Raw genomic sequence first — 22,069 nt, forward strand, 5'->3', positions numbered from 1 at the left:
CATTGTATAACAAGCATACTGCAATTCCAACTTCAATCGAAATGGCAGATGGTAGCAGCTCTCAGACCTCATTTTTGAAGGTCAAAGCCAAATCTCAACACAAACCTAAGCAGGCAAAAGGGAATTCTAAAATTTCAGAAAGGGATGCCATCAGGTGCGCTAAAGCTTTACAAAAACAGATAGATAAGTGCACACGGGAGGCGCACAAGGTCTCACAGGACTTTCCTTCCTCCAGTCCAGGTCCGTCTACCTCTTCCCACACTTCTCCTCCCCTAGATCTCTCCCTCTCATCCAGGCGCAGCTTGGCTCCCCAAGGCCAACAGGCCCAAGTACCTGGGACACCGACCACACGAAGGGCTCCCAAAGCTACATTCACTCCGATGGCTGCCGGTCTTCATCAGGACGACATTCTTCCAGAGGAAGTTCCAGAGAGGATGAAGGCCTGGATGGAGTTGGCAATCCGCCAGGGAATCGCAGCAGGTCTTCAACACACAGTTATGACCAGGGAACATTCTGTGATCACCGATTATGATTCCCAATCGCTGAGGTTGTTGACCAGGTCGGAGCAGCACTATACCCAGGTACATTTACAAGGGGAAGTCCCCCTCCAAGGGCCGACTGAGGAGGAGGAGGAAGAGGAGGAAGAAGTGGATCAAATTGATCAAATGGAAGAGATTGAATCAGGATCAATACATGACAGCAAGCCCCTGTCAGAAGCAGAACCCTTAGAAAGGGGAATGTCTGAGGATGAGGGCCTTGTTCCTGACCAACCTGTTTTTACAGGCTTATTCCGCCACAACTTTTCAGATCTCTCTTGTTTAAGGCAAAAAATATTGCACGCCTAAACAAGTCGACCGCTTCTACCACTCCAACTCCTTCGGAAGAGGGACCACAAGATCTAATTTTCATCCAACCAGTAGTCGAAGCAGAGGTGATCCCAGTTCCTCCCATGTTTTCGGACCTGGTACAGAAACAGTGGGCCTCTGCAGCGGTGTACCCAGCCCCTACTGGATATGACAGGAAATATTTCAATTTGGCCCCTGATTTCTCGAAATTATTGAATACTCCTGAGGTAGATGAACCTATAGTGGGATTAGCGTCCTCCTCCATTCCCAGTGATGCACTGGAGGCATTAAAGCCGGAGGAAAAACGGGCCGAGCTAGCCCTACGCAGAGCCCATCAGTCTGACGCGTGGGCCATCAGAGCAGCCATGGCCGCCTCCTTCTTCACCCATTCTTCTCTCAGATGGCTCCGCCTCTTATGGGAACATGTCCCTAATTCCAACCTTAGAGCGCACCAAGATATTGCTAAACTTATAGCAGCTGCTGAATTCTCAGCTGACGCAACTTATCATGCAGTCAAGTTTTCAGACAGGGCCATTACTTCACATGTCACAGCATGACGCTTACTATGGTTAAAACATTGGCAAGTGGACTTTAAGCACAAATGCAAGCTGGCTTCATCCCCAATTGTGGGAGACAGATTGTTTGGCCCTTCCCTTGATCCGCTACTAATTGAAATCCAAAACAAACAAAAAAATTCTTCCTTCCCTTTTTCGGAAGTCAGATTCTAGAAACCCTCAGTCCTTTCGGAGGTGATCCTTTCGGCCCTTTTACCAGGGATCCTTTTCACCCAGATACCAGAGACCCCCATCATTCAGACCAGGGCAGCAGTCAAGACAGGTTCGACTTCGGGGATAGGCGCAGAAGGGGTGGTCAATCCAAGAGATCCTTTCAGGGAGCAGGAAACAGGTCCTTTTGGCGTCCAAGATAACTCCCTGGACCCGACCCCCATTGGCGGACGCCTTAAATTATTCGCGGACCAATGGGACTCCTCAACCTCTGATTCCTGGGTCAGAGACATGATTAGATTTGGCCTTGCGCTGGAGTTTCAATCCACTCCCCCAGATTTTTTCATGTCATGCCCTCTCTCCAGAGACCCGGTTAAACATAATCTCATGGAAACAGCTATCCAACACCTACTGGACATACGAGCCATCCAGCCAGTAGCCACCAACCAACGAGGGCGAGGTTTCTATTCACATCTTTTTGTTGTTCCCAAAAGTTCGGGGGGGTGGAGAGCAATATTGGATCTGAAACGTCTCAACCATTTCTTAGTATATCGCAAGTTTAAAATGCACACGCTGCAATCTATCTTACATGGCATCAGAAAGGGTGACGTCCTCACGTCCATAGACCTGAGGGAGGCGTACCGACATATTGCTATTCGGCCTTCCCATTATAAATTTCTGAGATTCTGTTATAATAACCACCATTTTGAATATGTGGCCCTTCCTTTCGGACTAGCTTCTGCCCCCAGGACCTTCATGAAGGTTCTCGCAGTGCTAGCTGCTCATCTCTGTGATATCCCCGTACGACTCCAGTGTTATCTTGATGACATCTTGATTTTGTCATCTTCCGCTCATCAAGCAGTCAAAGAACACATTACAATCCCTACAACAACACGGGTTCTCAATAAATTGGAAAAAGAGTCATTTAACACCATCGACTCAGTTAACCCATCTGGGAGCAGTCATAGATATGGTGGAAGGCAAAGTTTACCTGTCAGCAGATAGACTAAATAGCATTCAGCAATTAGTTAAGGAGATCAGGGGTCTTAAGAGGGTGTCCCTAGCAGAACTATCAAAATTGCTAGGCAAGATGATCTCATGTATCTCTATCATCCCTTGGGCCCGGCTCCACACTAGATCCCTCCAGTGGTTCCTGCTCCTGTACCAGCGCTCTGGCCGAAGCAACTCCAAATACAAGGTCAAGGTACCATCAAAGGTCCTCATATCTCTCCTCTGGTGGACCAGACCAGTCATCAGCAGAGGCTGCCTCTTCAAAGAGCCACAGAGACTTACCATCACCACCAATGCCAGCCTGTTTGGATGGGGAGCGCATGTTCAATCGCTCACAACCCAAGGCCACTGGTCCGCCATAGAACAGTCGTGCAGCATAAACTGGCTGGAGCTTCGAGCAGTACACCCGGCTCTCCGCAGCTTCCTTCCACAGGTATGCAATCAGCACATACTAATATTGACGGACAACGTAACAGCCAAAGCTCAAATAAACAAACGGGGGCACACAGTCGAAACATCTCATGCGAGAAGCAGAGCGCTTGTGTCGTTCAGCGGAGAGCAACCTAATTTCCATCAGAGCAGAGCACATTTCGGGTCTGTTGAATACACAGGCAGACTGGCTGAGCAGGGCCACGATCGATCAATTGGAGTGGCGCCTCCATCCGACCCTGTTTCAAGAGGCAGTCAGGACATTTGGACAGCCGGTGGTGGGCCTATTCGCTTCCCCCCTCAACGCTCAGCTCCCGAGATTTTTTCCAGGTACTCCTCGCAAGGAGCGGAGAACTTCAATCGCTCCACTGTTGTTGGCCCCCGGGACTTCTGTATGCATTCCCGCCACTTCCATTGGTTCCCAAGTTCATCCAGAAACTGCTAGACGAGAGGGTGGAACTACTTCTAGTAGCTCCTTACTGGCCCAGACAGCCGTGGTTTGCAGACATCCGCAGTCTATCCGTATCAACACCATGGAGAATTCCACCAGCCAGGGTCTCGCTTACCCAGGGATCCCTTCAACATCTGGACCCTCAATGGTTGCACCTGACCGTCTGGAGGTTGAGCAGAGTTGTCTGAGGAGCGAAAAGTTTTCCAACAGAGTTATCGCCATTATCCAAGCTGCCAGACGCCCCTCAACAACTCGCATTTTAAATGCCACATGGTCCAGTTTCTGCAAATGGTGTACCGAGTCTCGAATTGATCCCATCTCTCCATCTGTGGCTCAAATCCTAGAGTTCTTGCAAGAGGGACTTGACAAGGGATTATCACCTAATATGTTGAAAAGACAGGTGGCGGCCATGGCGTCAGTTCTCCCTTGTGAAGGTCTACTATCTCTTTCCCATCATCCACGCATACGGAGTTTCCTTCGAGGAGCCACAAATGTATGCCCTCCAGCGGTACACCATTATCCCACCTGGGACCTTAACAAGGTCTTCGTCGCACTCACTAAGGGCCCTTTCAAACCCTTGAAATCATCAAGTCTCCAATTTCTGACGTATAAAGTAGTTTTCCTTGTAGCGATCACTTCTGCTCATCGTATTTCGGAGATTGCAGCTTTGTCTATCAGACAAGATCTTTTGTGTTTTCCATTCTGACTGGGTGGTCCGTCGTCCTGATCCTACGTTTATACCAAAAATTAACTCGGTTTTTCATAGGGCACAAGAGCTGATACTTCCTAATTTTTGTCCCAGACCATCCCAAGGGTTGGAACTTCAATGGCATAGGCGAGCATTGCGAATATATATCAACCGCACAGCGGCTTTCAAAAAAACGAGCCTTATTTGTGTCATTTCAGCCCAACACTCAGGGATGCAAGGTCTCACCTTCTACAATAGGCCGTTGGCTACGGGCCGCGATAGCGAAAACGTATCAGACTCAATCCCTGCAGGTGCCCAGGAGCATAACAGCTCATTCAACAAGGAGCGCCGCAACGTCAGCAGCATGGGCCACACAGGCACCAATAACTGAAATTTGTCGAGCCGCAACCTGGGCCTCTCCATCGCCATTCATTAGGCATTATAAAATAGATGTGTTTGCATCCGCTGAGGCCTCCTTTGGCAGAAGAGTTCTGCAACGGGTCCACAGGGACCAGGAGGAGATTCCAGGCCAGACGGAGTCCCTCCCGTAGGACAGGCTAAGCTTTGGTATGTCCCACTACTGGATGCTCTGAACAGCTCATGGGAGAAAGGGCGTTGGTACTTACCTGACATGCCCGTTCTCTTTGAGCTGTGAAGAGCATCCAGCCCCACCCTTTTTCCATCTGGTGGGGTCCTGTTTTGGCCAACGAATTCTTAGGGCATTGAGGACGAGGGCGTTTATTTCTCTCATCTTCGCCAAAACTGGGGAATGCTGGGGAGGAGTCCCGTGGAGGAGGAGGAGCGTTCCACAAATTAAGCCCAGCCTAGACATGCAGAGACTGAAGCACCTCCCACTACTGGATGCTCTGAACAGCTCAAAGAGAACGGGCGTGTTAGGTAAGTACCAGCACCCTTTTTCTAAAGGTAAAGGTAGAGGTAAACGTTCCCCTCACACATATGTGCTAGTCATTTTTGGCTGTGGGGGCGTTGCTCATCTCCATTACAAAGCTGAAGAGCCAGCGCTGTCCAAAGATATCTCCATGATCATGTGGCTGGCATGACTAAACGCTGAGGGCGCACGGAACGCTGTTTCTTCCCACCAAAGTGGTCTCTATTTTTCTACTTGCATTTTTACATGCTTTTGAACTGCTAGGTTGGCAGAAGTTGGGACAAGTTATGGGAGCTCACTCCATTATGCGGCGTTAGGGATTCGAACCACTGAATTGCCCACCTTTTTGATCGACAAGCTCAGTGTCTTAGTCACTGAGCCACCTATATTTGTTTTCTACAGGGAGACTATTCCAGAGGATTAGTACTAATCCTTAAAAGCCATGCATTGTGCCTTCTATTCTAAGAGTAGTTTTTTCCTGGGTGAACCATTTCAGATTGGAGTAAGTGGTCCTGTAAGTACTCAGTACCAAGGCATAAAGGTCTTCATAGGTCAAAAATGGTACTTTAAATTTTACCTGGAAATGAGGGGTTCTTGGTACTCTCTGAGCTTGGTTATTTTCTTGCAGAGGTTTCATCACTCAAACTAGGTAACATCACCAGTACATTGTACATTTCAGTAATGAAACATTTATAAGAAAACAGTGAAGCTCAGAGAGCACCAAGGACCTTTCATGTCAACCCTGAGCTACAAATATTCTCCTTTATACAAATATTTCTTGCTTCTTTCTTACAGTCCAGGGTAGTATTATACAGTTGAATATCATCAGCATAGTGATGATACTATAGCTTAAACTGTCAGACAAACTGTCTTCGTAACTTCATCTAGAACAGAGGTCTCCAAATTTGGCAACTTTAAGACTTGTGGACTTCAATTCCCATAGCTGGCTGAGGAATTCTGGGAGTTGAAGTCCACAAGTATTAAATTTGCCAAGTTTGGGGACCCCTGATCTAGAATGTTAAAAGTAGGAGAGAGGACAGACTTTTGTGTGCTCCCCAAGATAGAGGCCAGTGAACTGACCAACGATCTTCTATCATAACTGCTGACTGAAGCCACCCATTGAAGGAGCAGAGAACTCCAGAACAGTGCATTCAGTTCTTAATCCCAGCAGATGGTCCAGGAGGAAAGATGAGAAGATACCAATTCATCTATATCCTTCATAGTGGTTCTGCCCCCGCCATCTCAACACAAAGGGGACTTTGAATTGATAGTTGTCTAAAATTTCCAGTCAAAAGATGGTCTCTTCAGAAGAGGGCACCCCACAGGTCTTTCAAAGTTTTGTTAATCAGATTTGATATTCTGAGAGTTAGTCCTGCTGTTATATGAATTAACAAGTAGTGACCGAAGGACAAGAATTTCTACTTCAGAATAGCAAATATTTTGTAGTGAGAAAATTGTTTTCTCTTTTTCCTAAGAATTGTAATATTCCTACTATTATTATTATTATTATTATTATTATTATTATTATTATTATTATTATTATTATTATTATTATTATTATTATTATTATTATTATTGCTGTTATTGCTGTTATTATTGTTGATAATAATAATAATAATAATAATAATAATAATAATAATAATAATAATAATAATAATAATAATAATAATAATAATAATATATTTCCCTCCTCTCACTTTTTGAACTGTGACAACTTCTGCAATTAAATCAGTTTCTTCATAGTTTTTGACTGATTAACTGAAATCTAATAAAGGCACCCGAGCAAGCAGTGAAGTTATAGCTTAGGACCACACCTGTCCATAGCAGCATGAATCTTAATTAAACAAATTTCCATGAACAAGTATAATATATTTTTGGAATAAATTATACTCCTTTTTTTGTATTGGTGACTCCTAGAAACCAGAATGAGTTGTATGCGCATATATATCGTGAAGAATTTGGCATCATTGCTTAACAAGACAAAATAGCAGGTGGGAGCTCACAGGGTTGATTTATTTTGATGTTCTCATCTGGTTTCTAGAGATATTTGAGAACGGCATCAAAATGGGTGTTTTTCTTAAAATGCTTGTTGGATTAAATGAAGCAGTTTCTACCAAAACATCAGAAGTAATCTGGAAAAAAGATTCTCAGAGGAGCTTCAGTATTAAATTGTCTCCATGTGTGCCTTTGCACCTGCTTGGCAGTTTTCAAAAGAAATCTCATGCTCTGTGAAAAATAATACACACATAATTCACTTTTCTGTAGCTTCATTAAGACAGAGTTAAACTCATCTAGAATAATTATGAATGGATGGAATGTTAGTTATTGGGGAGGCTATTGGTATGAAGAACTGCTTGCTCTTAATAAAATACTTCAAGTAGGCCAGAGTTTTAAATTTGGCAGGATGTCAGCAGAAAGTAGTGATAAACTCTTTTTATACAACTAAGAATTGTATTAGCTTTTTTGGCTAGCTCATGCTTAAGGTCTCTCTCACAGTTACTGTTTTTGAGCCAGATTTTGCCTAATCTGTAGTTGTACCTTTGGTTTTTCCTTCCCAGGTGTAAAACCTTGCTTTTCTCCACATTAAATTTCATTTTGTTTGATAGGGCCCATTATTCAAGTCTGTTAAGATCTTTTTGGATTCTGAGCTTGTCTTCTGGGATGGTAGCTATTTCTGCCTGCTTAGATCATCTGCAAATGTGATGAGTTCCTCTTCTATTCCTTCACCTAAGTCCTTTATGAAGATATTGAAGAGTACTGGGCTTAAGATGGAACCTACTGCTTCCTTCCTTCCATGTAATGTAGTGCTATTTACTACATTTGTCAACCAGTTACAAATCCATCTGGTGGTGATGCTATCTATCCCACATTTTTCTACTTTGCCAAAAAGTAGGTTGTGAATGCCTTGCTGAAGTCTAAGTATACTATGGCCACAGATGGTCTAATAATTTCGCTGGCCTACTAATTTAGTCACTCTGTCAAAGAATGAAATAAGATTGATTTGGCATGGTCTGTTTTTAATAAACCTGGGCTGGCTACTAGTTATAACTTTGTTTCTAGATGTTTACATATCTTTGTTGTGATGATTTCCCTTATTTTAATAGTTGTTATTAACAATTTTATCTTTAAAACATATTAATATTGGTTTGTAAATCACCTTCAGAGATTATAAACATTGAACAGCCAGTGTAAAATTCCTTAAAACAAACAAGTTCTCAAAGGTGCTTGTTCAAAATACTATTTTTTCTGAAAGTTCATTTCAGGTTATATAAGAATTGCAAAACCATGGTTTATTGCTGCCATGAAGTCATGTCAACATTATTGTCTTCTTTGCTGAATATATCATCTCAACCTATTGCTGAATGCATCTCTAACAAATATATTTAGCCTCTCATACAGTCAGTTCATAGATGGAACAGTTCAAATCCCACCAGGCTCAAGGTTGACTCAGCCTTCCATCCTTCTGAGGTGGGTAAAATGTTGACCCAGATTGTTGGGGGCAATATGCTAACTCTATAAACTGTTTAGAGAGGGCTGTGAAGCACTGTGAAGCAGTATATAAATTTAAGTGCTATCACTATTGCTATATTAAAACAATAATTTTTATTAAAATCTAAATAGTTACCATCTCAGTGAACAGATATGAAGATATAATGACTCTGTTGTTGTCAGTTGGCGTTAAGAGGAGAAATAAGCTGATTAGGGGACTGGAGGCTAAAACGTATAAAGAACGGTTGCAGGAACTGGGCATGGCTAGTCTAGTGAAGAGAAGGACCAGGGGAGATATGATAGTAGTCTTCCAATATTTGAGGGGCTGCCACAGAGAGGAAGGGGGTCAAGCTATTTTCTAAAGTAACTGAAGACTAGACAAGAAGGAATGGATGAAAACTGAACAAGGAGAGATTCAACCTGGAAATAAGGAGAAATTTTCTGACAGTAAGAGCAATCAACCAATGGAACAGCTTGCCCTCGGAAGTTGTGGGAGCGTCATCACTGGAAGCTTTCAAGAAGAGACTGGACTGCCATCTGTCAGAAATGGTGTAGGATCTACTTGGGTTGGGGTTGGACTAGATGACCTTCAAGTTCCCTTCCAACCCTGTTAATCAGTAATCTGTAAAACAATTTTCACAACAGAGAAGAGAGAAGGAGGGAAGGAGGAAGAAAGAGCAACTGAACTCAGGAATCTTGGATCATACTGACTAAACAGCCTAAAACTGAAGAAATGGTTAGAATATGAGAGAGCTGTAAATAGTAAAAGCCCTACAGTTACTTCAAATCATTATGAAGCTCTGGAGTCGGATCTGCAGTGGTAGCGAATGAAGGCAAATATATGTGTCCCAGAATAATATGTTTGCAGGATCCAATCTGAGTTGGTCATCAGGACTAAAGATTTATTCTTCCAAGCTTTCAGGCTTGTGCTGAAGCCATCATCAGGGAACTCCATCAGAGGTGGTAGCCAACAACTCTCCTCTTTTTGGAAAGAATTCAGTTTCCTGGATGGATCTACTGCTTTAACTTCTTCCCTATGTGAGGAACCACAGTTCATTCTGCAGCTTCACGTTCTCTGAAAGGCCATGGGAAAAGGGCGTTGGTTCTTACCTGATACGCCCGTTCTCTGTGAGCTGTGAAGAGCATCCAGAAGTGGGAGGTGCTTCAGTCTCTTCTGGAAAGGCTGGGCTTAAAACTCCAGGACGCTCCTCCTCCACCACGGGACACCTCCTCAGCGTCCCCCAATTTTAGCTCAGCCTTCGTGGTAAGAGGCTGTGTACTCCCTGACTGGAACGGTTTTCTGATTCAGGTTTGCTCTTGGGTTATTTCGGCTTGTACAAAACTTCCCTATGTGAGGAACCACAGTTCATTCTGCAGCTTCACGTTCTCTGAAAGGCCATGGGAAAGTGAGGATTCAAAGAGCAGGAGCATGATTGACTTTACATTGAGATGGTGCTTGTTGACTACACGGATTGTTATTTCTATCTTTCAGCAATTGTCAGAAGCAAATGGAAGGGTGGACACTTTGAAGCTGGCAATTGGTGCACATTCACTGCCTTGAGTTATTTATAAAAATAATTAAGGTAGTATAAAATAAATCAATTTACAAAAGTCTACCAAAACTAACTGGCAGAGATTTCTGTGCAAATAGGAAGTGCTTGCTTCTATTGAAGAGGCAGGGACTGTCCCCTTCCTCAGGTCAAACAAGCAGAAAAACCCTGAAAAGGAGGAAATCGTCTATAAGGAAGCTATAAAGACGGAGAATGAATCTAAAATAAACATTCCCTACTAACTAATCCAATTGTTTTATATCTACTAACATCAATTGCAATTGATGCGGATCAAAAAGTTGTTTCTCTGAGTCAACTCTGCTGTGAATTGAACTTTCTTTAAAAAGCTGAATTGTTGCTAAGTAAACTGGGCAAAATGGTATTTTCTAACATTTCAGCAGTGCACCATTGCTTGTATACTCTTAATATAAACCCTTTTCAAATCAAAATCAAGTCAAACCTTTTGTGTACTTTTGCAGTCTTTCCAATATGAGCGTTTCATGAAGAATGGGCACTCTTCTAAATTTGTCTCTTCAGCTTGAAGTGGTCTGTCTAAAGTCTACCTGTAATATGTTAAAGGAAAAAATTGCAGGATTTCCCAATGATCTGGCAGGGCAGTTTGACCACACACCAAGTCAATCTTTGAAATTCAGAGCTGATATGTGGGGGTGAATGTGATAGACCATTTGTTTACCCAAACTCTACAGTACCAGCCTCCATGGCAATTCCAATTTTAATTATAGATGGAATCACATTTTTTTCTGAAATAGCAACTCTGTTGTCTGGGTGTTTGCTTATTGATTGAGCTACAGGTAGAAGCTGTGTCCAGAAAAGCTTTTATTTAGCATTTCATGGGTGGTCCAGTTGCAACTCTTTTTGAAATGCATAAGGAATTGCTAGTCTTATCACCTTGTGATTGGTTTATTGTAATGTGTTCTGCTTGGCTGTCTTTGAAGACTATTCTGAAACTGTAGTTGGTGCAGGTTGTGTTTGTTAAGTGAGTGAGGGCCACTTAAGCCACATGACACCTTTAACACTGGTACTGGTATGGCACAATTTAGTGTTGGTTATAAACAACCAACATCAAGCAGTTTACAACTTGGGCCCTTGTAAACTCCCAGAGTTGCTGGGAGTCAGATAGCATATACATTTTAACAACAACTGTAAGGCTAATATCCTCCATGTGGAATCTGTCCATTTCTATACACGTGAGCATCCTGTTTTGCAAAGCAGTAATACTTAAGTCATATATTCTTGTTGCTGCTTTGTTAATTTTCATTTGTAGAAGCATGAAGCTTCAGTATAACCAGTAGTGGGATTCAATTTTTTCACTACCGATTCTGAAGGTGTGACTTGGTGGGTGTGGCAGGGGAAGGATACTGTAAAATCTCCAGTCAGAGATGGTATTTGCCGGTTCTCCAAACTACTTAAAATTTCTGCTACCGGTTCTCCAGAACTGATCAGAACCTGCTGAATACCGCCTTTGAGTATAACCCTGTCTCCTTATAATTTCTCAGGTAATGTAATCCTGGTACTTAATGTTCCTTTTGTACTGTTTAAAACAACATAAAAGGGATATAATTTCACTACTTGGTCTCATTGCTTCCGTCCCAGCAGTTGTCATTCCATGTTTTTTCTTTTCCAAGAGGTCTTTATGTACCTTCAGTAGCAATTAGAGTTTGTCCTTATGCCATGTTCTAATTCTTTGTGTCTTGTATGATCCATCCACTTCTCTCTTGTGAGTCTACAAGGAAAGTCTGAAGCTCTTATAGTCTGTCTACAAATAGTAGCTGTTATTCATATTTTCATTATATCTTAATTTCTAGTACACATAGTCTATGGTGGGCTGAGGGAGGCATGGCCTACAGATTCACTAAGATTACTCTTGGCTCTACCTTGTGCTTAACGGAAGTTATCAGGAAAATATTTTTAAAGTTTAGAGGAAATGAAGGAGCAGAGTACTTAGATCACATTCATCCCCACAAAAATAAAACATTCAATAATCTTCCCATTCCATGGAACCAGTCAATACACAAGAAAGACAAGAAAGAAATAACTTTGTGTCTGAGCATATGCAATTGTCACACTCCAACTTCAGACAGCATCTGCTTTTCCTATATTTCATTTAGTTGCTTGGCTCTACGAGCAGATTATAGGTAAGGTATTTTAGTCTAGGCTTTCTGGCTTTATGCCTCAATTCTCTCCTATTTTTAAATAGAGCAAAATATACTAACTGTAATATCACTTTCTATAGGAGACAGTATTGACTTACAAGAAGCCCAGAAGACTAACATACAAATAGAAAAAATGAAGATCTTCATATAGACAATAAACAATTTAATTTTTGTCCAAGGGGAGTAAGTAAAGACCCTTGGTTGTCCTCTACTGGAAATGTCTTCTCCAGTGTAAACAAAGTTTGAATTTGTCAGGTTGCTGTTGCACTACAGTTTTTTATTTTCTGTATTTGAAACCTCAAGCAGGAAGATAAGTGTTGTGAATCATCTCCATTGTTTGGAGTCACTTTGAGGCACCTAAGTTTAGGCAAGTAAAGATAGTGGAAAGGAGATGACGGGTGATCATTAATATGACTTCTTAGGAAAAGATGCATCACCAAAACATGGGTCAGAATTTCTTTGTTTCACTGTTACTGGTCAGAAAACATTACTGCTGCTTCCACATGTCAGCTTTTCTTGAGATATCACTGCTGTTGCTCTAGTATCTGAACTTTCCTTTTGGTCTTTGCTTATTATCAAATACACAAGTGAAATGGATTTCTGCATGACAACAAGTGACGTGAGTTTGGTGGGGTGGATTCTGGGAGTTGAAGTCCACAGGTCTTAAAGTTGCCAAGTTTGGACACCCCTGGTTTAGATCAATATGGTTTAACAAGAAGGAATTATACCGCCATTCTGAAAGCAAAAAAAAATTTCAGAGCAATTACTGTTCTGGAAGGCACTGTAAATAGAATTGTAAAATTCTATTTAGCATGAACGCAAAAGAGTGTACCACATTTGTGGTTTATGATTTAAAGCCAAACATGAAATTCTTTCATTTTGATTACAATAAAATAGCATAAAATAACCATTAAAAAAAATCTATGGTCCAGACTAGTTTGTTCCACTGATTTTTCCTTGGGTATTTAAAAACCACAAGGATAGGGAATGTTTGAAAACAGCTGTTTGCTAATATACCTACTCACTGAATATTTTGAAATTTTGTTCTTCATTTTACATCTTGTGAATATAAATATGAATAACATAGAATGAATATTTTATCGCTGAATGAAAAACATTGAACTTGAGATATTGCATATACAGATACATACATACATACTGTACACATATGAATCTCTGGGACAATTCAATAATGATTTAGATAAGTTTTCCTAGGGTACAGTATATTATTATGGTTCTCCAGTATTAATCATATTTATACTTCCACAGTATTTAAGAACTACTTAAATCAGTCAACAGGACTGCAGAAATTGTACATCATAGCAAACTTGTGTTTTTTTTATAATATTAACTATGAATATTTCATGGTTTCCTATATTAGAATAAGCAGTTCCTTTTGTTATATTCAACACAATAGTATTTCAGTGTCAGAATGAAGTAAACTATTTTTTACTTGTGAGTAATAGTGTTTATTTCCTTTTTTCACATGAGAAAGAATATTTACCCATAGTTCGGGCTTTATAACCTCAATGTATTCTTTTCCTGACTTTTTGTGAACTCTTATTTAAATTTACAGAGAAGTGGATTTCTTGAAGAAGTTTTAACTGCATATTTTAGAGTAAGAGTATGTGGAACTGGATTGCAGCATCCAATCTCTTTATCAGATGGACTGAGGCATTTCAAGTATGTTCTAACTCATCAGGGATATTAATTTAAAAACCCTGGTGTGGAAAGAGAATCTGTAAGCTTTTTTTTAAATATATCTTTTCAGATAATCATAGTTTATGCCACATCTGCAAAATTAGGACTACTTACTATAGGCTTGCTAACCTGGAATAGTTAGTTATTGGTTATGCCACTGAATAATGGAAATTACAGCAAATTTAATATTCCTTATAGTGATGTTGTATTGTGTTTTATATTGGACTGATATTTTCACCTTCAGAGTTAGTATATATTAAAAATGATGTGCCAAATACTAAGAAGTGAGTAATTTTCATCTCTTTTTCTTTAAAAAATATTTCCCAAAATATATTGCTACATACTAATAAGCGTTCTATTTTTTTCTGACAAGACACTTAAGTGACAGATAGAAATGATACTGAAGAGGGCAGTTTTGAATATTAATGCATCATTTAAGCTGCATTTAGCTTATCATTGAACTAGTAACAGACAGTGTAAGTTTTATAAGTGGAAATAAAAGCAGCAGATATTCGTGGATTGTATACATGTGTGGTATAGTGGCTTTCAGATGTTTACAATAATTGTTTCCATCAACTGATTTGCATCACATGCACAAGGCATATGAGTTTTTGTTTGCTGATCCCTGACTCAAGGAAGCAATCTTTTTTCTTACAAAATTAATAATGGTTCTACTTCTAGTCCATCATTTAAAACCCCACCACCTCTTTTTCTTTCCTTATCTCTCCAGTTTTCAGAGTGGCCTTACATTACCAATGAAAAGAGCACTGATTTAAGTGTTCTGATATTTATTGTTATGTAGTGTTATCTTGTTTATGTTTGTTATTGCCTTCCTCCCTACAATTAATTGCCTCTTTGCTTTGCCAGCATATCATCAATCTTCAACTGTGTTTAACTCAGAAACAAACTATATATCACTGCTATGTCTTTGCCATAAGTTCATTGAGTTTATAAGTTGATGTTTTACATTTATTATCCTTATATTTCATGTTAATGAATGTTTTTAACTTTCTGTTTTTATTTTCAAAATGTATTTGAAAATAGGGTTTTAAAAATAGAGTTATAAAATGTGATCCTTTTTATAATATATTCACTGTATAAATTAATATTAGAGAAATTATTTTATAAATGTATCTGTGATAAGACAACTTTATTAGTTTCATATTTCTTTTGCTTGCACAGTTGGATAACTTCTTTTTCTTTTGTAACAAGATTTTCCATAAAGGGTTCCTATTCTGTCTAACGAGTTTGGATACTTGTCAGTTTTTAAGTTAATTCACTCAACATCCTACTGATTTGTTTCACCATCTCCAGATATTGGTTAGGCATTGGGTTTTTTCTCCCATTTATGTGAAAAACATAAGGATTTTTTCTTTCAAATAAACAATGAATGGTGGAGTGTGTGCACTATCTTCCATTTTCTGGAAATGTGCTTGGTAATAGAGAAAATAAAGGAAAATGCTGTTGAAATCAGTTCAGTAGGCAGGAAGTACAAAGCAGGAAGAACAAGGCTGGAAAGAGTTACCTGCATTCCATCAAAGTAAATGAGAACTCTGAAAAATCAGAACCCTTTGTAAATGAGAGGAAAATAAGGATAACAGATTGACTAAAGGAACTAGATCCTATGTGTGCTTCCCTAGGAGGAAGAGCCACTCAAGCTTAGGTTGACATACTGCCAGGAAAACGTATATAGATTTCATTGTGTTCAATGCCCAGTACAATAACCCACTAATTTTCTTTTTGCAAAAAAGGTCAGCCCAATACCAAAAGAATTCCATCCCTCGCTTACATAGAGCAAGCTGGGCTAAACATATCCATTCTCCAGATGAGCTGTTCAGAGCATCCATTGTTTGGGATGATGCTTCTGTCACTCGTTTGATAGGCTGGGCTTTAATTGAGAGGACGCTCCTCCTCCTCCACGGGACTCCTCCCTAGCGTCCCCAGTTTTTGCTCAGCCTTCGTGGATATAGGCAGCTTAATTTCCTTTCCCTTGGCCGGAATAGCAAAGGCTTCAAAAGGAGTCAACAAAAAGGTTTGCTTTTAAACTCTAAACAACTCCTTTAAGGCTTTTAGTTTCAATGAGTCAAGCAGCTCCCTATGATATATAGCTCGAGCCAAGGGAGCTCACCGTAGCTTCAGATAATGATCTCTCGCCCCCAGGATGATAGGAGGTGATAACGCCTCAGCTGCATGGCTAACAACTCACATTACGATCTTTTCAAGCCGAGCCACTACGATCGCCGCCGCTACAATCACCACCGCCCGCGCCCGACAGGAGAGGCACCATTTTAAAAGGGTCCAAGGCTTTTTTCTCTGCCCTGGGAACACCATCTGGGGTGGGGGCATCAGCGCCCATCTGCCCCACCGCGCCTTTTTATTCAAGGGGAAACTCTGCAGTATCGACTCCCCACAAGGCGTGGAAGTGCTGCTGAGCCGATTTAACTCATTATGCGCCTAAAGAGATAATGGCTGGCGCCATTGCAGACTCACTAACCATGCAGTAGTGATCTGCATTTTATTTCTGGAACTGTGAGAGGCTTTTCTTTCCCCAAGCAGGGGTCTCCTTCCTGGAACCCGAGGGAAATCACCCTAATACATATGTGTGTGTGTGTATGTATGTATGTATGTATGTATAGATAGATAGATAGATAGATAGATAGATAGATAGATAGATAGATAGATAGATAGATATTATTATTCTATTTTGGACCCTTATTCATTAAGGAGGAAACTGTTGGCTTATGCCCTCACAGAATTAAACAGCAGCACCACAGCGAGCACCAAGGCCCGTGTCCGCCTGTGCAGGAAGCTGTCGCAGGCCTACATCTTATTTCAACAATTCCTCCTTTCTAGGCCTATGAGGTGTTCCTAATTTGGCTAATTCGGAAATAATAATATTAATAACAAAATAATAACGATAATAATAATAGGAACAAGAATAAGAATTCAGTATTCTTACATAAGATTATACAAAACTGGGGAGCATTGTTTTAGGGTTCCCTGGCCATTGCTGGTTCAGGCCCCTGGACGTGCCAACCGCCCAACATTTCAGCCTCATTAACAGTAAAATTTAATAAGCGGTCACAATGGCAGGCGGCAGTAGCTCAAGAGCCATGTCAAATTCTCAAAACAAATTGAAGCATTCTAAGTGTACCTCCTAAGCAGCAGAAAAAGATGCTAACAAGCTCCATAAGGTACTAGAAAAACACATGAAGAAGGTCATGTGGGAGAATGAAGAAAATTCTCAAACCTCATCTCCTCCAGGCCTACTTCGGCTCCAATCCCCCTCTGCAACCACCCCTGAATGTGAAGCTGCACAAGATCAGGTAGCCCATCTAGATCAGTACAAGCGACTCGAAGTGACTCTGTGGCCACATTGCTCCAACAGCGGCCAGATTCTGTCAAGATGATGACTTACCGGAAAAGGTTCCCACAAAGATATGACTGTGGATGGAATTAGCAATACGCCAATGTATCTCTGCGGAGGTGCAGCATACTGCTCTGAACAACAGAGCACTCCTTCTGACTGGAATTCCCTATAACTCCGGTCACTAAGCAGGACAGAGCATCCTTACCCTCAGGTATCTCTCCACAGGAGATTCTGTAGTTTCAGATATACTCCCGCAAGGTATATAGAAGAAGCAAGGGCTATTGATCGGGTGGAGCCAAAGGACTCTTGAGTTCTCCTGCTCAAATTCTCAAATTCTAGTTAGATTCGCATCGGCTCACATTAGAAGGTGATGGTTGATGCTACATCTTGACGACTAAAACAACGCTGGCATCATTTTGTTTATAAGAATTCCATGGCATTATCTGTTGAGAAGCCACTTCCCCTCACAAGGATCTCCGTGAGGGTCCAGGGGACATTTATGCCGATTACGGACCTCTTTCTGAGGTTGACTATTGGGCTTCCTTTTTCAGTTGGCAGCCCTCACAGAATATAGCATCACAGTAACAGCGAGCACCAAGGCCTGTGTCTGTCTGAGCAGGAAGCTGTTGAGTGCCAGTGACTGAAGGATCACCCAATTGCAATACAGGTCCTGAAAGGTGTTCTCTATTTGGCCTCACAATTTGATTCCATATTCAGTCATCTAATTATGAGTTTGGTAACAGCACAACAATTTATGTTAGTAGCTGTGCACAGATATAACAGAAATATTATCAATAATAACAATATTAATGATATCAATATTATTATGAATAATAACATAATAACAAATTGAATTTACCAAAAAACGGGGGGGGGGGGAGAGAGCAAATATCAAGAGGATTCCCTGCCTCTGTTTATATCAGTCTTCTGAACCAGTCAACAGTCCATTAATATCTCATACACATATAGATACCTCACCTTGTGGGCTTTAGGTCAGAATCTTCAAGGGCAACCAAAAATACCCCCAGAGGACAATAAACCAACTCAAAGTAGGTAAAAACGTCCTAGAGAGACCTCTAAGGCAACAAAGGATGCCAAGAGACACCAAAATGCGTTAGATGAGCATATCTTGAATTTTTTTTAAAAATGCATGAGGGAGGTTGAACAGAAGTCTCAGTCCTCTTCCCCAGCCAGGCTGGTCCCAGTTCCAGAGTGTTCGCTTCAGCAGCACATATACTAAAATTGGAATGATACAGAGAAGATTAGCATGGCCCCTGCACAAGGATGACACGCAATTTGTGAAGTGTTCCATATTTCACCTTGCCTCCATCCCTGGATCTCTCAACGCCATCCAGGAGAGCCTCAGAGAGACCGGTTCAACCCAGGCCTTCAGCAGCGCTAATTGCCTGACAGACAGTTGTGGGACCACACCAGAACTCCTCCTCCCAGAGGATATCCCTGACAAATTGAAGGCCTGGAGGGACATGGCAACTTGAAGAGGCATCGCAGCCAGGGCACAGTAGAAGTTGATGGCTAGGCAGCCTCCACAATCTGACCTCGATTCTCACTCGATTTAGTTACTATGCAGAATAGACCTTCATTACCAGCAGGTACCTCCTTCAGGGGATATTATATAATCCAGTTATACATTCACATGATGCACAGGATGAGGGAGAACTAGAGACCAGATGGAACAGGTTGAGGAAGGGTCTACTCACAACAATGACCAAAATCTGTCAGAGGCAGATCCCCTAAAAAGGGGGGGCATGTCAAACATTGAAGGCATTAAGCCAGACCACCGACCTTCAGGTCTGTTTCGCCCTCAGACTTTTTCAAGTCTCTGTTGTTTCAAAAAAAAACCACCCCTACTTCCTGCCTTGATATTCCATTTCCCCTCGACCCAACAATCGTTACTATAAGGGGGGGTCAGATGATTTAATCTTCTCCCAACCAATAATGTAAGAGGAAGTCATAACTGTCCCACAGAGGTTCTTGGACCTCGTCCAGAAACAAGGGGTCTCTTCAGTGGCGTATACCCCTCTTACAGGATATGATAACAAATTTTTAATTTGGTTTTCTCATTCTGCTAAACTTCTCATCACCACGATAGTAGATAAAACAATAATGGCAATTATCATCCTCCTCTGCAATTCCAACGGAAGCAAAAGAGGCTCTCAAGTCAAAGGATATACAGGGTCGAGTTGTCCCCATGTAGGGCATGTCGATCTGATGTGAGGGCCATAAGAGTGGAGTCGGCCTCATCCCCCTTTTTTTTACTAGATCGTCTCTCAGGTTGCTCTGCCATTTGAGGGAGATTATCTCAAATTCCAATATCAGGGCACACAAGGACGCCGCAAAACTCTATTAAATTATCTGCTCAAGCCAGGGCATCTTAGGTTACTCCTCGCCTACTCTTATGGCTCAAACATTGGCAAGCAGATATCACACAACTAATGGAAGCTTGCTTCCTCCCCAATATAGGGAGATAATTTGGTTGGTGGTGCCCCGACCTATCTCCGATAGAGACTAGAAGCAGAAAATAAGTTCCTCTCTTTTCATAGACCCCAAAATAGTCCTTCCCAGCTTTTTGGAGGGTTGCTTAGTTCCCTCTACCAAGGACTTTTTCTCTCCAGACTCCAGGGACCGTCTGGACGCATGAATCACCAACAGTCAGATAGTTTCCGATCTGGAGATAGGTACTGAAGGGGAGGGCAGAGCAAAAGAATCTCTTGAGGAACATGAAATAGAGGTCTCCGAGGCACAACATAGGCCTCACGACTGTGCCCCTATTGGTGGAAGGCTCAAGGCTTTCACGGACAGATGGGATGCCTCTACCTCTGTTTCCTGGGTTAGAGGTATCAGAAGATTAGGCCTGGCTATAGAATTTCCATCCTCTCCCCGGAACCTTTGCATTACTTGCCTTCTCTCTGGGGATCCTGTTAAAGGGAGCATGATGGAGACAGCTATTGTTCATTTATTGGAGATCCAGGCAACCAACCTGTGGCACCAGATCAGCAGGGGCAATTTTAGTTTTAAAATGACTTAATCGGTCCCTAGTTAATAGGAGGCTTAAGATGAGTATACTGAACTCCATACTTCTGAGCTTCAGAAGGGGTGATTTTCTACCCTCCATTGACTTAATGGAGGCCCATCCCCACATTCCAATTAGATCCTCACATAGCAAAACTCTTAGTTTTTGTTATAATACTCAACGTTTTGAATACATTGCACTGTCCTTTGGGTTGTCATCTGTTACTATAGTGATAATAAGTCCAAGCCATATGAATTAACGTTCAAACTTCTATCAGTCATAAACTGATTGGAAGTAACCTTAATTGTGTTTGTTGAAGGGACCTGATAGGTGTATGGTATTAACTGCATTTTAAGATCAAATAATCTAGTTTCACAATTTTTCAGCGAACCTGTAGTTGAGATACTAAAGCAGAATATTCAAACTCATTGATCCAAGTCTTATCAGAAGCTAATACATATTTTATATATTCATTTCAATTTCTTTATATGAATGAATACCAGAGTATAAGAAGCCTTTAATGTATGTGGAATCCCAGTTTCTAGTAATAGAAACTAGTGGTTTCTAGTAATATCTGGATGAAAAAGTTCCAGTGGCAGTGTCTAAGTTGCTCTTCATCCCAGGTAAACACTTAGTAGCAGTTGAGTATTGTAGCCAACAGAAAAGAACAGAGTGACTCCCTGCAGTTACTATTCCTTTGGTCACTAATTTTTTTTATCATAATATTCATCCTGGAAGTGACAGAAGTATAAGTAATTGGGAATAATAACTCATACAGTTTTGAGTGAGTGATATTGTACTGTAAAAGGATGTGGAAAGTGTGAGAACATTCATAGTGTTAAATGAATGCTTTATGCTTCCTTAACACATTCTGTGCAAGGCTGTGGAAAGCTCCGGAGGAGGAAGCAGGTCCAAGGCCTGCGGGACCCTCTGGGGAGGCAGAAAGCCCGTGGGGCTCTGGTGGGAAGGCCTACGGGGATCTGAGGGTGGTGGGAAACAGGCTTAAGGGTGGAGGAGGCCTGGGGCAGTTGGGCCAATAGATATATATATATATACATACATGCAGATTCTTTGGAGAAAAGCCGAAAATCAAATAGAACAAACATTGTTTCCATTTTTGTTAATATGAAATTGCCCAATTCTGATTACTTCTTTTTATAGTATATTTTCCTTGATTTCTCAGCTGCCTTATTTTAGTTTTTTTTGAGGCAAATTTGTCATTAAAAACAAACAAATTTATTTCTGACTGGGAGGGAAATCATAGAATTTGCGCTTAAATTATAATTGTCATCTTCTTGTTTTTTATACAGTTGAATATGACAAGGAATTCGTGCCTTATCAACACCATCACAAGGAGTTCAAATTTAATTTGTCTCAGATTCCAGAAGGAGAGGCTGTTACTGCTGCTGAATTCCGAATCTACAAGGACTGTGTTTTTGGAGGCTTTAAAAATCAAACCTTTCTGATTAGCATCTATCAAGTATTGCAAGAATATCAGAACAGGTTTGTCCTTACTGCTAAAACCATGAAACCAACATAGGCATAAAAATTCAGATTCTATCATCTCCTACTTCTTGAGCCATTTTGTTTTAATTCTGCGGAATTAAAGCCATTTTTTTAAAAAAGATCTTTATTTCTATTCACACTGAATTTTACACATAGAAAAACTTAAGTCTTTTCAGAAAGACTTTACTGAGGCATATTGAGGGACTGAAT

General features: G+C 41.1%; 1 protein-coding gene and 1 non-coding gene across 2 annotated transcripts in view; both read left to right on the forward strand.

Moving 5' to 3' along the window:
• The window catches only part of BMP6 (bone morphogenetic protein 6), a 96,941-nt gene that overhangs the window by 56,581 nt on the left and 18,291 nt on the right, over positions 1–22,069 (forward strand). The window contains exon 2 of the mRNA XM_026676670.2: positions 21,664–21,856. Within this exon, the coding sequence (XP_026532455.1) occupies positions 21,664–21,856 (193 nt within the window). The remainder of the gene's footprint in view (positions 1–21,663; positions 21,857–22,069) is intronic.
• Positions 18,535–18,640, forward strand: LOC113418039 (U6 spliceosomal RNA). Its single transcript, XR_003371704.1, has one exon. It is a non-coding gene; the product is annotated as a U6 spliceosomal RNA (small nuclear RNA).

The sequence above is a fragment of the Notechis scutatus genome, chromosome 3 (assembly GCF_049901735.1).
Source record: "Notechis scutatus isolate UNSWTSFEM ecotype Mainland chromosome 3, rNotScu1.2, whole genome shotgun sequence".
Classification (NCBI taxonomy): Eukaryota; Metazoa; Chordata; class Lepidosauria; order Squamata; family Elapidae; genus Notechis; species Notechis scutatus.